The sequence below is a fragment of the Echiichthys vipera genome (genome assembly GCF_963691815.1).
Source record: "Echiichthys vipera genome assembly, chromosome: X".
Taxonomy (NCBI): domain Eukaryota; kingdom Metazoa; phylum Chordata; class Actinopteri; order Perciformes; family Trachinidae; genus Echiichthys; species Echiichthys vipera.
Window position 1 is genome coordinate 23,009,892 of NC_139825.1, and position 14,336 is coordinate 23,024,227.

At 41.1% G+C, this 14,336-nt stretch overlaps 1 protein-coding gene across 1 annotated transcript in view; it reads left to right on the forward strand.

Moving 5' to 3' along the window:
• foxj3 (forkhead box J3) overlaps positions 1 to 14,336 on the forward strand; it is a 71,016-nt gene that overhangs the window by 27,923 nt on the left and 28,757 nt on the right. Inside the window, exon 2 of the mRNA XM_083938942.1 lies at positions 3,144 to 3,649. Within this exon, the coding sequence (XP_083795068.1) occupies positions 3,329 to 3,649 (321 nt within the window). The 5' untranslated portion in view covers positions 3,144 to 3,328. The remainder of the gene's footprint in view (positions 1 to 3,143; positions 3,650 to 14,336) is intronic.

Sequence of the window (14,336 nt, forward strand, 5' to 3'; positions counted from 1 at the left end):
CCCGTCGGTGAACATACTCAGACAGTCCTCCCTGACGTGGCAGCAGGCTCTGGCTTGTCCCTGCTCTGACTGTCCCACTGCCTGGCAGGGTAATGAAGGCAGTGGGGGGGCCGCCTTACTGCTTGCCTGTGATGCGCTTCATCATTCCTGCCACAGCCCAAGGTTCTCTAATTAAGACACCAACTTGCCCCTGCAGATTATGTAGCAGCTGGATCATTAGCGTAGATGGTCAAATGGCTTGTGTCTCTGTGTAGTGGGCGGGGTGCCTTTCATCAACCCCTGCCGCTGTCAGCTCACTTCTGGTGGCCACCAGAAGGCTCTGCCTGCTTCTTCCTCTTCGATAACCTCATTCATACGTAACGATTGGTGTCAATGGAAATATATACATCAAGACTACCAAGAATGAACTTATACAGATCCTTACACTGAGCTGCCAGGCACACTTAGATAAGGCCATTACAACTGACACTGTCAGATGAGTGATTTAAATAAATGGTCATTTTGAGTGCTATAAATTTTCAGTGGTGTTAGATTGAATTGTTTTAACTAAGGGGGTTTCCACTCAGTTAACCATTTACAGCTTGAAATATTTCAGAAAGGGAGCTTGTTATTGTTGTCGTGATGATATGAGACTTAAAATAGTCACAGTTACACTTTAAAGATTTATTTTTCACAACCACAACTTCAAAACATTGCTTTCTTACAAAGACATAATTAAATTTGCGCTTGCATTCTGTTAATGACCAGTACCACTGTGGAAAACAGGTGCTCCGCTAGCGCAGAGGCGGCAGGTATCAGCAGGTGCCAGTGCCGAATGCGTGGCTCCATGAAACAAGCTTCTAGCTCTTTGAAATTCATATTTTCAAAGTAGTCTTACCTGAAGAGGGTGTCCCGTGTCTCTGTGCTTTTGGCGTTGCGACCTCTAACCCCGTCATGTAGCTCACCTAGCTTCTCTCGGATGGTGAGGCGAAGAGCCTGTTCCAAAAATCAAAGGTGTAAACAAGGACTACTCGAGGAATCAATCACTCACGCCCGTCCCTAGTAAATAATTAAAATCCAATTTGTGTTATATTTCAATAGGCTGCCATTCAAAGATGCAGCTTGTGAGGCACCCTTATTTCTGTTACAAGGTGGAGATATTTTGTGTATGATTTGTTGTTTGCTTTTCGGTGATGAAGATTTGTTCACCACCATTAGGCTGACTCTCCTGTCAGTAGTCAGTCATCAAGTATGACCATCTAGTAGTCTGTTCATGACTACAGAGGTTGGGAGAGTTATCACAAAGCCGAACATGGTGCAACTGTTAATGAAGGAGGAATACAAATAGCACTATGCAGATTTAAGGCTTAAAAGGCCTTCTCAAAGCTTTAAAGCTCAGCCAGAGGAAGCATGTTTGGTAGCTAGTAGCATGAAAATATGACATTTTTAAACATGCTGCTCATACGGATGGGCAGTGCAGACTTGGAATATGTTCTAGCAGTGCTTTGAGAAGCTCATTCAGACCTAAGGTAATGCTTTTTCTTTTTTCAATAAAAACTTAATTACTGAGATGAATGAATTCAAGGTGACCACAGCTGCTGTTCTCATACAAGCCACCTTTTTCGTTTTTGATTATCAATGGGTACATTTTAAGCAGAGGATCACTTAAACAGGAAATCAAATAAATAAAAATGTGAATTTGCTCAGAAAAAAACTTTACAGTGCCTGAGGACGGGAACATTTAAAACCAATGCTTCACTCCATTAATGATCTCCCCAACTGGATTTTTTTCTTCTTCTTCTCAGAGTTCTGTTGGGATGTATGAAAAATGTGATTGGCCGCTGGGCAGTAGCTAACTCCCCGCTGTTTAGAGATCAATTGAAAAATCAACCACAAACTGCTTGTGACCAACTACCACCAAAGCAGTTTGCCCAATTTAGGGATTTCTTACTTATCCTGATGCATTTCTCGACAGAGGATGCCCATAGAATATCTTTTGAAATTACTCAGCACCTTTTTGGCTTGCTAATAAAGTAAGATATATTTAAGACAAATGTTGGTTTACAATGTATACCTTATAACATTTTTGAAAAACATGTTTTTGTAAAGATATGATGGGGATTATGAAACATGAATGGAAAAAGAGTTTTGAGTAAATGTCTTTTCTTTGATAAATTATAATAAGCAGAATCTTCAAGATTAACCTCAGGACCTAAATTTGGGTTAAATAGTAATTATTGGGTATGATTTGTTATTGCACACAAATACTAGCAGTATATTTGTAAGACATGCTATTTGACCTATTGAGTTCTGTCAGGACTATTTATTCACAGCCTGACAAGCTGAGTTGTCTCTCAGACATGCTTACACACAGATACACACACACACACACTTGTGCGAGCATGCTTAGTCAAGAGAAATATCCCACAACTTGGTGAGATTTTCTCATTCTTCCGTCTGTTCTCTTTTTTTCCCCTCAGCCAGATTGCAGTGTCATTCTGCTCAGGGTTTTTTTCCCCCACAGATCTCCGTGTTCACATACGTTTGTAACTTTAGGCCTTTCTACTCTGCCCCTCTATTTTAAGACAGGAAGGGCAGTATGCCAAGAGGGATAGAGAGACAGGCTGTTGTGGGCTGCACTCTGCACAGCACGGCCGACACGCACACAGCGTCGAGGACGGTTCGCAAGACGACACTGGCTGGCTTGTTTACGGCAGAGGCTCCGTTTGGGGGAGGAAGGGGAGGAGGAAGGCAAGCTGGCAGGCAGGGAAGAAAGGAGAGGGGGTTTACAACCCTCAAGAGAGTCGGAATTCCTCCTGAGCCATTCCCCATTTGGCTGGCAGTTGTGAAAACAATTGCCTGGCATTTACTCTCCCTCTCTCTGTGCAGATGGAGTCCCAGCTATGAGTCAGCTTTGAGAGCAGCAAGTGGTGGAGAAAGTGGTGGGCTTGTGATCTGCAGCACAGTGAATATAAGCATACTTTATAGAGACATTTGGTGTTTGATGTTGGCCAAACTGTTCAGAGTTGCTTCCTCGCTTCCATTTATTTTTGTTCTCTGCAGTATTGCTGATATGCATACCTTTTATTTCCATTGTATTTCTGTGCTCCTTGTAAGAAAGAATAGCGGACTAATAAAGGCATTTCTGTTTCCTGTTTCTCCAGGGTTGACTTACAGAAGATGTCATGCTGATGTCTTGAGCTGAGGGCGACTTCATCCTCAACCTGTCACTCGTCTCTGTTTGTTATTCCACACCTGATCCACTCCATCAGTCACCGAGCACCAACAGCAACCACAACAGCCACCTCCTTTTCCCCACCCCTCCCCTCCTGCCCAGCCTGCCGTCACCATGACGTCGGAGCTGGAGAGCAGCCTCACCTCCATGGACTGGCTTCCTCAGCTGACCATGCAGGCGGCCATCCGCAAGGCAGACGCCCAGAATGCCCATGGGCCAGGCATGGGTAAGAAGAGTACTCTCCTGGATCCTAACACCACGTTGGACCAGGAGGAGGTGCAGCAGCACAAGGACGGCAAGCCGCCCTACAGCTATGCCAGCCTCATCACGTTTGCCATCAACAGCTCGCCAAAGAAGAAGATGACACTGAGCGAGATCTACCAGTGGATCTGTGATAACTTTCCGTACTACAGGGAAGCAGGCAGTGGCTGGAAGGTGAGAAAAAGAGAAATGTGGCCTAAATTTGAAAAAAATGTAGGGGATGTAAAAGTTTATTGTGAAGTGGGGCTTCTGAGTCTAACATGACACGTTTTTGTTGAAATTGGATGTTGTTTTGGTTTTTACAAAGGGAGATACACAGTAACGCATATTAGTTTATCCACACATGGAAATTCTTCTTTGACTTTACATGTTGTAGTAAGCTGTGGTAAGACTTTATGGAAGAGTTGATATTGCTATTCCTTGACTTAAATTATTGTTTTGTGGTCACTGGGCATCTCAAACAAAGTGAAAATGCCGTTGGTAATCACCATTGTCACATCTGAGCAGGCTTAGAGAGGAACTACGAGTGCGCCAAATCACACTAAGTGCCTTACTCCTCCAAATGAAAAATGGTGCAGCCTAGAGTGAACCATATGAAGTGTAAAACTCTGGATTAATATTCAGAGAAGTGGCCCCTATCTGTGTGAACACAGACTAAATAGCCCATTCACGGGTTGTATTATTCATTGCAGATGCCTTGATAGGAGAAGGCCATTATGCAGAAGAGAGCCAGTGCTGTGTCATCATCTCAAGGAGCCCATGATATACCGAGATGAAGCTATGCTGATTGCCTTTTAAAGGGCCCAGATGGAAATTGATATTAGAATGAGTTTTCCAATCAGTCGACGTTTATTGGAAATGGAATCCTAGACACTGCTTTATTGCAGTCAGACAAGATGTATGAAGCCCATTTCCTGGGGCGACAAGATCGTGCGTGTGTGTGTGTGTGTGTGTGTGTGTGTGTGTGTGTGTGTGTGTGTGTGTGTGTGTGTGTGTGTGTGTGTGTGTGTGTGTGTGTGTGTGTGTGTGTGTGTGTGTGTGTGTGTGTGTGTGTGTGTGTGTGTGTGTGTGTGTGTGTGTGTGTGTGTGTGTGTGTGTGTGTGTGTGTGTGTGTGTGTGTGTGTGTGTGTGTGTGTGTGTGTGTGTGTGTGTGGATTGATTTTAGCTTTTGTGACAAGGCCTTCTGCAAGGAAATGAATTGTTTTATTCTGCAACCTTTGTTTCCTCTTTTACCTTCATCATCCGTTATTTAGTTGTCAGCAACGTAGCAGCATATGTGCCGTCAGTCTGCATGTATTCCTGCATTGAGTTACATTTTCACTCAACACTGAGGTCAGCTCTGTATTTTGTATACTAGCCACCTTCTTTAGCATCAAATGTGACCTTTCATTGCACACTAACAATTTTCTCTAGAAAATGGCACAAAGTTGCAGCAGGATTTTTTGTCTTTGTTGCTGCCTTAAGGTTGTTAACAAATCCTGTTGCAGAGAATGTAGCACTCATTACTCAGTCTGAATCTTTTAAGATACTGTACCTTCAACTGTTAATATGCATTTGTATTAAGAGAGCAGCTACTAGTTAATCATCATTTATGTGAGTAGAAGTGGACTTGTTGAAGTCTTGCACATCCACAGACTTTATTGCTCACAAATAGGAGGGTGTGACTGACTAGCCCATCTAAAATAACTGTAGATAAGACTTTTCTACTCTTATTCGACTCTCCAATGCATATACTTTTTATGTAGATGTGCTCTACCCACCAAGTTTCTACATGGTATTAATTCATCAAAGATTAGCTGATGCGTGTGACTGTTTATGTGACTTTATCCTGAAATCAGCACTTGATTTCCCATCAGGAAACACTTTATACTGGCGTTGGTGTGAATGCCTGAAAATAATAAATAACACTTAAGATTTGGAAATGTCATGAAATCCTAATTGACAACAGGTTTTTCAAATATCACAGGAGTTGTTTTGAAAATGTGACATTTTAGATGTGGCTAAAATGCAGCTGCTATGCTGTATTTTTAAGAATATTTTTCTCTGTGCAAGTGTCTACAACCTATTTGGTAGCTAACCAGCGAATGGGTTCAATCTTTCTTGAGATTAGCTGACCAGGGCAAATTTGGGGCAAAGCATGTAGTTTCGAGCTGTGTTAGATCAAGGAAGATGTTTTCTTTAAATTCACAACATTAGCCCATAAAGCAAAACCGTTTTTGACCACAGCATTTGTAAAGATTGCATCATATATCTATATTTTAGCAGTACAGTTTTGAAAATGTGATATGACGTGGTTGCAGAAAGGAGTTGCATTAAATTGATTGCATTTTATTTCACTATAGGAGAATCTACTTCGTATCCATACAGACCTTGAATTAAGGAACAATTGATTTTATGATATTTCTACCACTGCATGGTTGTCTTCTTTTCATCCACAAAGATGAAACTAACAGATATATTTAAGGTTAAAATGGAAAGCGTTTCTTATCAGTGTTGGGCGTACTGTAGATTTGACGTAACTGGAATAATGCCACGGGTACAAAAGCAAGTTTTAGAATTAGTCAGCATTGGTTGAGATTGACGCTCTCCAAGTACTTTCTGGTTTAGTAAAGGCTTGCATAGATCAACAGATTCTGGCCTAAGTGTGGGCCGCAACTGTAGAAATACCCCTCACTTTTAAAAGTGTGAAAAACCACATCACTCTAACCAGGAAGCTGTACAGCACAGGAAACACTGAAAAAGCGGTTTCAAAGATGTGCTCATACACTAGAACCTGCGTCACAATTTTTTTCTCAGTTCTTGTTAATGGGGTGTTTTCCCTGCCATAGATTTTTTTCAGAGAATCTAAACAACTGAAATAATGTGTATAGACTATTTATTAAATAATTTCATTGTGTAAGATATTTTAATGAAATCCAATAGTGCTGTTTCCATGCCCGGGGCAGTTGAGCAAGCTCCAGTAGCCTTAGGTTTTGTCCCTAATGTTTTTTGTGCTTGGAGAATTTTCACAACCATCACACAAATTATATTTCTAATCCTGTGCAAAAGCCAAAGAAAAGTTTCTCTCCCAATCATCAGGAGGTCACTAGGAGCTTGTACAGTTGTGGGTTGTTTTGGCTTTAAAATCCTCAGATGCATCTTTGGAAAAGTGACATGTACACCTATTTTAAACTGTATAATTCTGTGATATGCTTAGAGTTGTAGCATTTCTCTGCTCTGTGACTATTTAATATGGTATGAATCCACCTATAGTGTAACTAAGTATGCATGTTTGTGTGTGTGTAAGTAGTTAGAAATAAGCATGCCTGGGTGGGGTGAATGTAGGTCGGATGTAGTCATCGCTCCTCTGTTCCCCTGGAGATGTCAGTCGCAGGAATTTGGGACTCAACACACACACGCGTCTGTTCTGTATGATAATGCAAGCTGTGCCGGCAAGATGAGACCAGGCTAATCCGGGCACCAGCAACTCATTTAATAATCTCAATAGAACTCCATTAGCCTGCACTTTTAAGAAATATCAATAAGTGCTGTCAATAAAAACAGATAATTCATCAAGGTCAAAAAATGTGAGCACTGCCTTCGAGAGGGCAGAATATGTGCTCGGCATCTATGAGCAAGCAATTAGATGGTGCCTTTCTTAACACTCTCTCCAGCTCTCTGAGGTACTTTTGATTCATCTTTTGCAGGTCAGTCTAAGCAGTCTTTTGTAAGATTCAGCTTGCATATCGTAGCTTTCGTGTCCTTCTGTTCCTTGTATTGCTAGCATGGCTCATTGAGCATCTGCCAGATTCCTTAAGGATATATCTTTTATACTGGGATACTGTAACACAGTTTCTAGAAGAGTATAGGCCTTTACTTGCAGCACTTTTCTTTAATGCAGTATACTGTTTCTATGTGTTATTGATTATAATTCATATCTGTTGCTCAGTCCCTTTCCTCTCAAAGCCATTACAGCCAATGTAAGCTGGCCCAGATGATTCGTTTTAAGATTAAAAGGTAAATGGGAACTAGTAGTTGACCGATATGGGTTTTTCAATTGCCAGTGCAGATATTTAGAGACAAGGGTGGCCGATAGCCGAAATATATTGCCGATATCATGTTTGTTTGTTTTGCATCGGAGAAAATGCAAAAAACTAATAATAACACACAAGGCAAACAATTGATGAACATAACTGAACATTTTTTTAACACTATTATTGTCTGCATTGTCTCTGTTTAGTCTGTGTTCAGTTGTACGTTTTGAAAATGTGACAAGAAGTCAGGCTTTTGCCTTCATGTGACAGGATAGGTGTAGATAGATAGGCAAAGGGAGAGAGAGAGAGAGAGAGAGAGAGAGAGAGAGAGAGACAAAGAAAGGGGAGGACATGAAGCAAAGGGCCACAGGTTGGAATCAAACCTGGGCTGCTGCATTAGGAGCCTTCAGTGTATGAAATCAAACATCTGATAAATGTTTTGCTCATTGGCATTAGGAGTGGAGACTGGGGACTCCCATAAAAAATAAATTTCAGCCATGTTAGCCAGTTTAGTTTTTGTCAGTCAGCCTAGTGAGTGCAGGCATCAGCCGATAAGTAAAGTAGTTACTAGTTTGTAAATTCAAAGGTAAGACTTTAAAATGTGGATTCTTTGTAAGATTAATAACTGAATAAATAGAGTAATAGCTGAACTGAGTTTTCAAGTCTGTTGCCACAACTTCTCAAATTTGCTTGCCTGTCTCATCGTGGATGCTGTCTTGCGTGTCATGAATGGTGAATCAGCGCTCTCTCACTTTCGCTACAACTGTTTGTGGGGCAATTGTTGCATAAATTATTTGCAGACGCGTGGCTTCAGGACACTTCAAGAAGAGAGCTGCAGGGGAGGGGTATTCCCCTAGTTAACCTCTATGTGCATGCATCATGATGGGCAGACGACTAGTGCAGACGACTAAACTCAGAACACTCTGAGTTTAGTGAAGTTAGTATTGTGTTGCTTTGTCAGTTCGTATTGGTCATCATTTGTAAATTCTCTGGTGGGGACTAAGTATGTTGTCAAGTAATGGCATGTCACTGTATTGTTTGTTGAAAACCATTACATTAATTTTTTTTGTGCAGTCTGGTGAGATGTTTTTAAGATCACTGCTTAAAGATCAAAGTTATTTTTCTCACAAGAAGGATTAAGCAACAGTTTTTACATATTTAATTAGTATTATGTGGTTGTAAGTTGCCAGAAAATGTGTGAAACCCATGTGTGATATATTAAATATATCTTAAGGCCTTTATACAGGCGATTCATTTGTGTGTCAATTTATTTTCTTCAAACTGTTGTTTTAGTCAAAAGCGCTTTCACACAGAACGCCAATATAACTTGGCGATAGAGCAATGGAATTTTTTTCTGAACAAAGTAAATTTATCTGAGCTTTTGCTCCGCAAATATAGCTATCAATCAATAAAATAACAACATGGATGCTCCATAATCTGAACTAACGGCACACTTTACTTCTTTCAACCTTGACAAAGGCAGCTTTACCAGCTATACCAGCTACTGCTGGTATGAATATTCGAAGGCTAGCCTTTTGCATCCTGTGTTGGTTATTCGCCACGCCCCTGGTGTGTAAAGTCCTTTTAAGATGGGTCATGCAGTCGCTGTTAAGACAGTATTAATTTCCAAAAATTAATACACTCGAAATAGATTTGAGCAAATATTTAGTTAGAAGCTAAACTTCACTTTCATACTTTTAACTATTGGCTTTATTGGTATATGCAAATTAGGTCAATGTATATAAGTTATAATAACAATTAAGCTCAGGTGTAGGTGTTGCTACAATAATACCTTAATACTAGATGGGCTAATTCAAGCAAACCTCCCTAATGGATCTGCATGGTCCTTCTTCCAGCGCCACCTCAGATCAAGCTGTCAGGAAAATATGAGACTCTGCTCATCTCAGCCAAAGGATTTCTTTTCTGATACATTTTCTGTTAAAAAAACAAAAAACTGGTCAGGAACAGTATTGAGTTGTGACTCCACATATACTCTCAAATGTTGACCTTCATGCTCTCCTCAAACCTTCTCTCGGCTGCTTGTAGGCTCACTTCAGGCAAAGTGTGTAAATTCCCCTCTGCATTTCTTCCAGGTGAAGAATGCCAAAGAAAATCTGGAGCAATTCTGAACCAGTTTAAAAATGCTTGAAATGTTTGCTCTTGAACTTTAACTGGTGAGGAGATTGTTGCTTCTGGCAGGATTTTATTTACTTTTTCTTTTCCACACCTGTGTACAGGAGAGGAAATTAGCTGGAAGAGAATGTAGGCTACTGTTGATTGCCTAACAAACATCAAAACTCCCACTGCATTTTCACTGAGGCCCATAGCTCTTACATGATCTTGTTAACAGGGAAATATAGCTTTGGTCTGTAAATTGTCCGGTGTGCAGAGATCGGGTGCAGAGCTGCCTTCTGCAGGGGCCCTGGACCTTGCTTTGATCTCATTATAAAATGCAAATACACAGTACCCTAAACAGATCAAAGGTTCAACTTCCCATTGGATCTGAGGCTTAATAATAGCAGCCTGGAGCAGTTTTCTATTTTTTAAGAAGCGATTTGGGTAGCTACTGGTCCTCCAGGACATTATTTACTCTGGAGATAATGTTTCTGCTTCTGACTAGTGACTAGCCACAGCTCAGAAAATCCCTGCTCCTGTTGCCTATTTAAATAAGATTGGTCAGGTATGAGAATTTGTGCTTCCTGCCCCTATCTTCCACCTCAAGCTTAGGTTTTCAGGGCTTGAAATCTGAAAGTGTAAAATTGCTTCGGTGCTACACTCTCTGATACCTTCATCTAATTTCTTAGCCTGTATCATCATTACACCGTAAAGCAAGCATTTAAATTTTAAGCACTTTGCTGAAACTGATTTTTTTTCAGCGAGTGAGACATATTTAGCACACTGCTCTGTTCCTTTTGTAACCCACACGCCAACTCCAAGTCCAAATTGATCCTTTTCATGTAAAGGGTCATATGAACCTCAGCTGAGATGCAGTCTACTGAGTGATGAGGTGATACGATAGTATTACGCGTTAATTGTAGAGACAACCAAAGTGATTCCGTACTGGCCCGGTGCTGACGTTGTCAGGTGGTTGGAGGGGTAGTGATTCACTCGGCAGCCAGTTTGATCCTGCTGTGAGGCGGGTTCCCATGTCAGGAAGCTCCAGCCTGGCCACCCGCCCACCAGCCTCACCTTGCACCCGCCTACCGGTGCCCCACCGCTCACGCTCTGGCCCTTAGAGTGGGCGGGAAGAGCAGGCTGGCAGGCCTTGGCACGGATACATTTTGGCAGGAGCTGCTGTCCCCACACTCCACTGAGTGAAGTGCTGACTGCAGTGCAGAACATAAAAGGCCTGAGGCTTCTATCGCTTCCTCTTGTGGCCTGCAGGCCTGTGTAGAGATGTTGGCTTCAATTTTACTTGAAACTGTAGCTGTCTTTTTGACAGTCGTAACTATGGCCTCTCACTTCATCATATATATATATATATATATATATATATATATGTTATTATTTTTAAATAGTCATTAACCCTTAAAAGCTCCCTCTCATCTACTCTTTTCGCTCAGGGAGATTAGATACTGCTGTAGGTTGTAAACACTGGTGACCATGGTCATCAATTGATTCAGTGAACTTCCTCCTCTGTGATAATGAGATCTGTTGAAGTCGATACCTGACTCACAGGCTGGGACACACCACTTGTGCTGCAATGTTTTTTTTCTTTTGTCTAGAAATCATTTATAATGCGGATAACACTAGACAGTGATGGGCTGTTGATCTCCAGCTAGTTTCAGGCCTTTGAAAAAACTTTATTGTTAAGGCATGCTTTTCAGTTAGTAGTTATGAAGAAATATGAGAGGTCAAGGCTGTAGGATCTTTATCAGTGTAGTCTGTCTGGTTTCCTATTGAACCTTAGTTAGTTAAGGCTCGTCATTTGTGTCAGATGGATAGGATTTTGGATATGAGAACTACAGAGTAGACTGAAGTATTTAGCTGACTGGCATTAGTGAGACCCATAAGACTCTTTAATAACTGGAGAAGGGGTCAGGATCTGTATTTCTATGTCTTTTCCAGAGCAGTCCATTTATGTGATCACCCCCAGTAGGCTGTGTCCTTTCTTTGTCACAGATATGGAGCCTGATGTGCAGTTGGGCAAGAAAATCAACCCTGGTGTCACAGTTAAAGTTATGAAGTGCAAAGAATTTTAAGCACATTTCAAAACAACTCATAACTGGAAAAATCATTAGCTAGGCCTTAGATTCTTCAGAGGGGAAGATGAAGGGCCATGGGGAGCTCCTCAGAAACTCTTTAGTCATCGTTCCGTGGCAAGAAAGACTTAGACAAAAATAGCACTTTGGTTTCCCTGTATTTTAGCTTAGTTTTCCCAGTGAGTGGCCTTTTGCCCTTTATCATTTTTCTACTTGGTTTGCTGTCGCTTTTGTGTAATGCAGCGTATGTACAGTCAGAGCTTAATATTGCTGAGAATGTCTGAATACTGCCACCCCATCAAAATGAAAAGTTTTCATCCTTTAATAAAAAAATACTTTCTATGTTATGAATGTTTGTCAGGGTGAAGATGAGGAGCAACAGTAGTTTTGACCTAATGTCCAACAAAAGTGCAGGTGCATTCGCATTGGAAACATGAAGATTGAGTTTAAGATGACATTTCTGTTTTGCATTAATGTCAAATCAAATCTGGTTTACTCATCTTCTTAAAATATTATAAAACACACAAACAAAAATAAAGTGCAAGTTAACACTCTGTAAATACAAGTTTGCTAACACACAGGGTCAGAGTGAATACAAGTAAGCGATCTACAAGTGTCCTTCTAGTTTTTTTCGTTTTATTTACTCTAAAATTAATATAATAACAAATGTGCAGTGCACCTGCCACATGACACTGCTGAGGTGACGCACAGCCAGGACACTGTCAGGAATGTGCTTTTGGCAAACAAATGAGCTCAACAAGATGATTTTTAAGTATTTCAAAAGTAAACCAAAGTATTAAGAATATGTTACCTAATTTGAGTAATCTAATGAAATAAGTTATTTTTGGGCATGTACTCAGTATCTGTAGTGAAATCCATTTTAAAAGCAACCCTACCATCAGTGAGTACACACAAGCTAGGTTGAGCAAGCGCAGTCCTCAATAAATCTTTGTTCATTATCTTAAGACAAATAGCCAAGGTAATACTTTCTTGCTTTGTATCTGTCCATTTTTTTTAACAATGACAACAGTGCCCCTCTGTTGTGCTAAATCAAGAAAACAAGACACTCAATGAATTCTTATCTTGTTTTGAGGAAATATTCAACACTGCCTTGTCTATTATTTTCCTGTACCTGGACACATTACCATGTGTCATATTTGAGAAGAAAAGTATCTCTGTAAAACTTGTATCTCAATATCAACTGCTGTTCTCTGCAAATATTAAAATTAACTGTACAAAGCCTAACGCAGCCAGAACCTCCGCATGCGTCAGTTCAGTGATTGGTTGGGGTAAAATCTAATCCTCCCCTCCAGAAAACTGCTAATAAGCAGCCAACGTCAGACTGAATAATGGAGTTGTACCATAATGGCTATTCAGTCTGAATATCAGGCTACCTTTGTTGACATTGGGATCACAGATGGTACCTTTTAACATAGCATCTTATTGTGTGTGCACTGATTTTTGCAGGAGAGGGGTAAACTGATGAATTCTGCATACTATAAATAGACCAGCGTCCTTGAAATCTGCCGTTAACACTGAATCTGCCCTGTAAAATTAATCTTAAGTGGGTTAGACTGGCTACTGCTGCCACCTCTGTCTTTATATAAATTGTATTATCACTAAAGTAAACATGGTGTGATTTAATTTAAAAAAATATATTTTAGTGCAAGTCTGATTGATTGATTTTTTTTTTCTCCTGGTCTTTTTTAAAATGCAATTAATAATATTCATAATTAAGATAGCCTGTTCTCCCTGAAGAACGGTTGCCTCCTGTGAAGCATGCAGCTAATTTATCTGCCAGCACTGTAGCAGTGCACGCAGCATTTCCTTTTTGGAAATGAAAGGAAAGTAGACTGCAGGACTAATTAGTGGAGGCTGGAGAAGGATCTTTTAAAAAGTCTACAGCAACCTGAGACTGCTGATAGGGTCAAAGGTCTGTAGCTTGACTGAGATAAGCCCTCCACTGAATATCCACTTAGAGCGACTGGGAGCTCAGCCACACTGCCTTACATCCAGACTGTAGGTCAGTGGCATCTGATAGGAATTTTAAAAGGAGAGCAATGATGATTGCCATGTTGATAAAAATCTACATGACAAGTAATTATCTTAGAAATACGTCTGGCCTATGTTGTTCCATTTCATCTTTGTTTTAATCTACCCTCTCTTCTCTGGCAATTATTTAACATCAGTCCCCTTCTGTGTCAGCCTCCCGCAGCTAATGGCTTCCCTGCTCTTCACAATCCTTGCTTTTTTGGAATTAAAGGCGGGCAGCCATGTGTCTCTGCACGGCTCTGCTGCTGCCTGCCATTAAATGCTGCTTATTGATAAAGATGTCACCATGGCAGAGGATATGTAGGGAAGGGGTTTTTTTGTCCTCTACCTTGTCAGTGAAGCAGGATGGCTGTCTCTTATCCCAGAGAGATATTTGAACATGCTGCCGGTGCGTCCTCAGTGGGGTCAGCAGTCTGTGAGAGGGGGACAGTGACACAGCTGTGGCAGCCGAGTGGAACCAGTGATGGATGACATGCCAGAATGGGCCACGCTGCCTTCGCAGGCGCCTGTGTTGACAGGCACGGCTCTCGCATCTCACATTCAGCATCAGTAGGGCTAATCGCGGGTCATGCCGGCCACAGATGTGACACATGA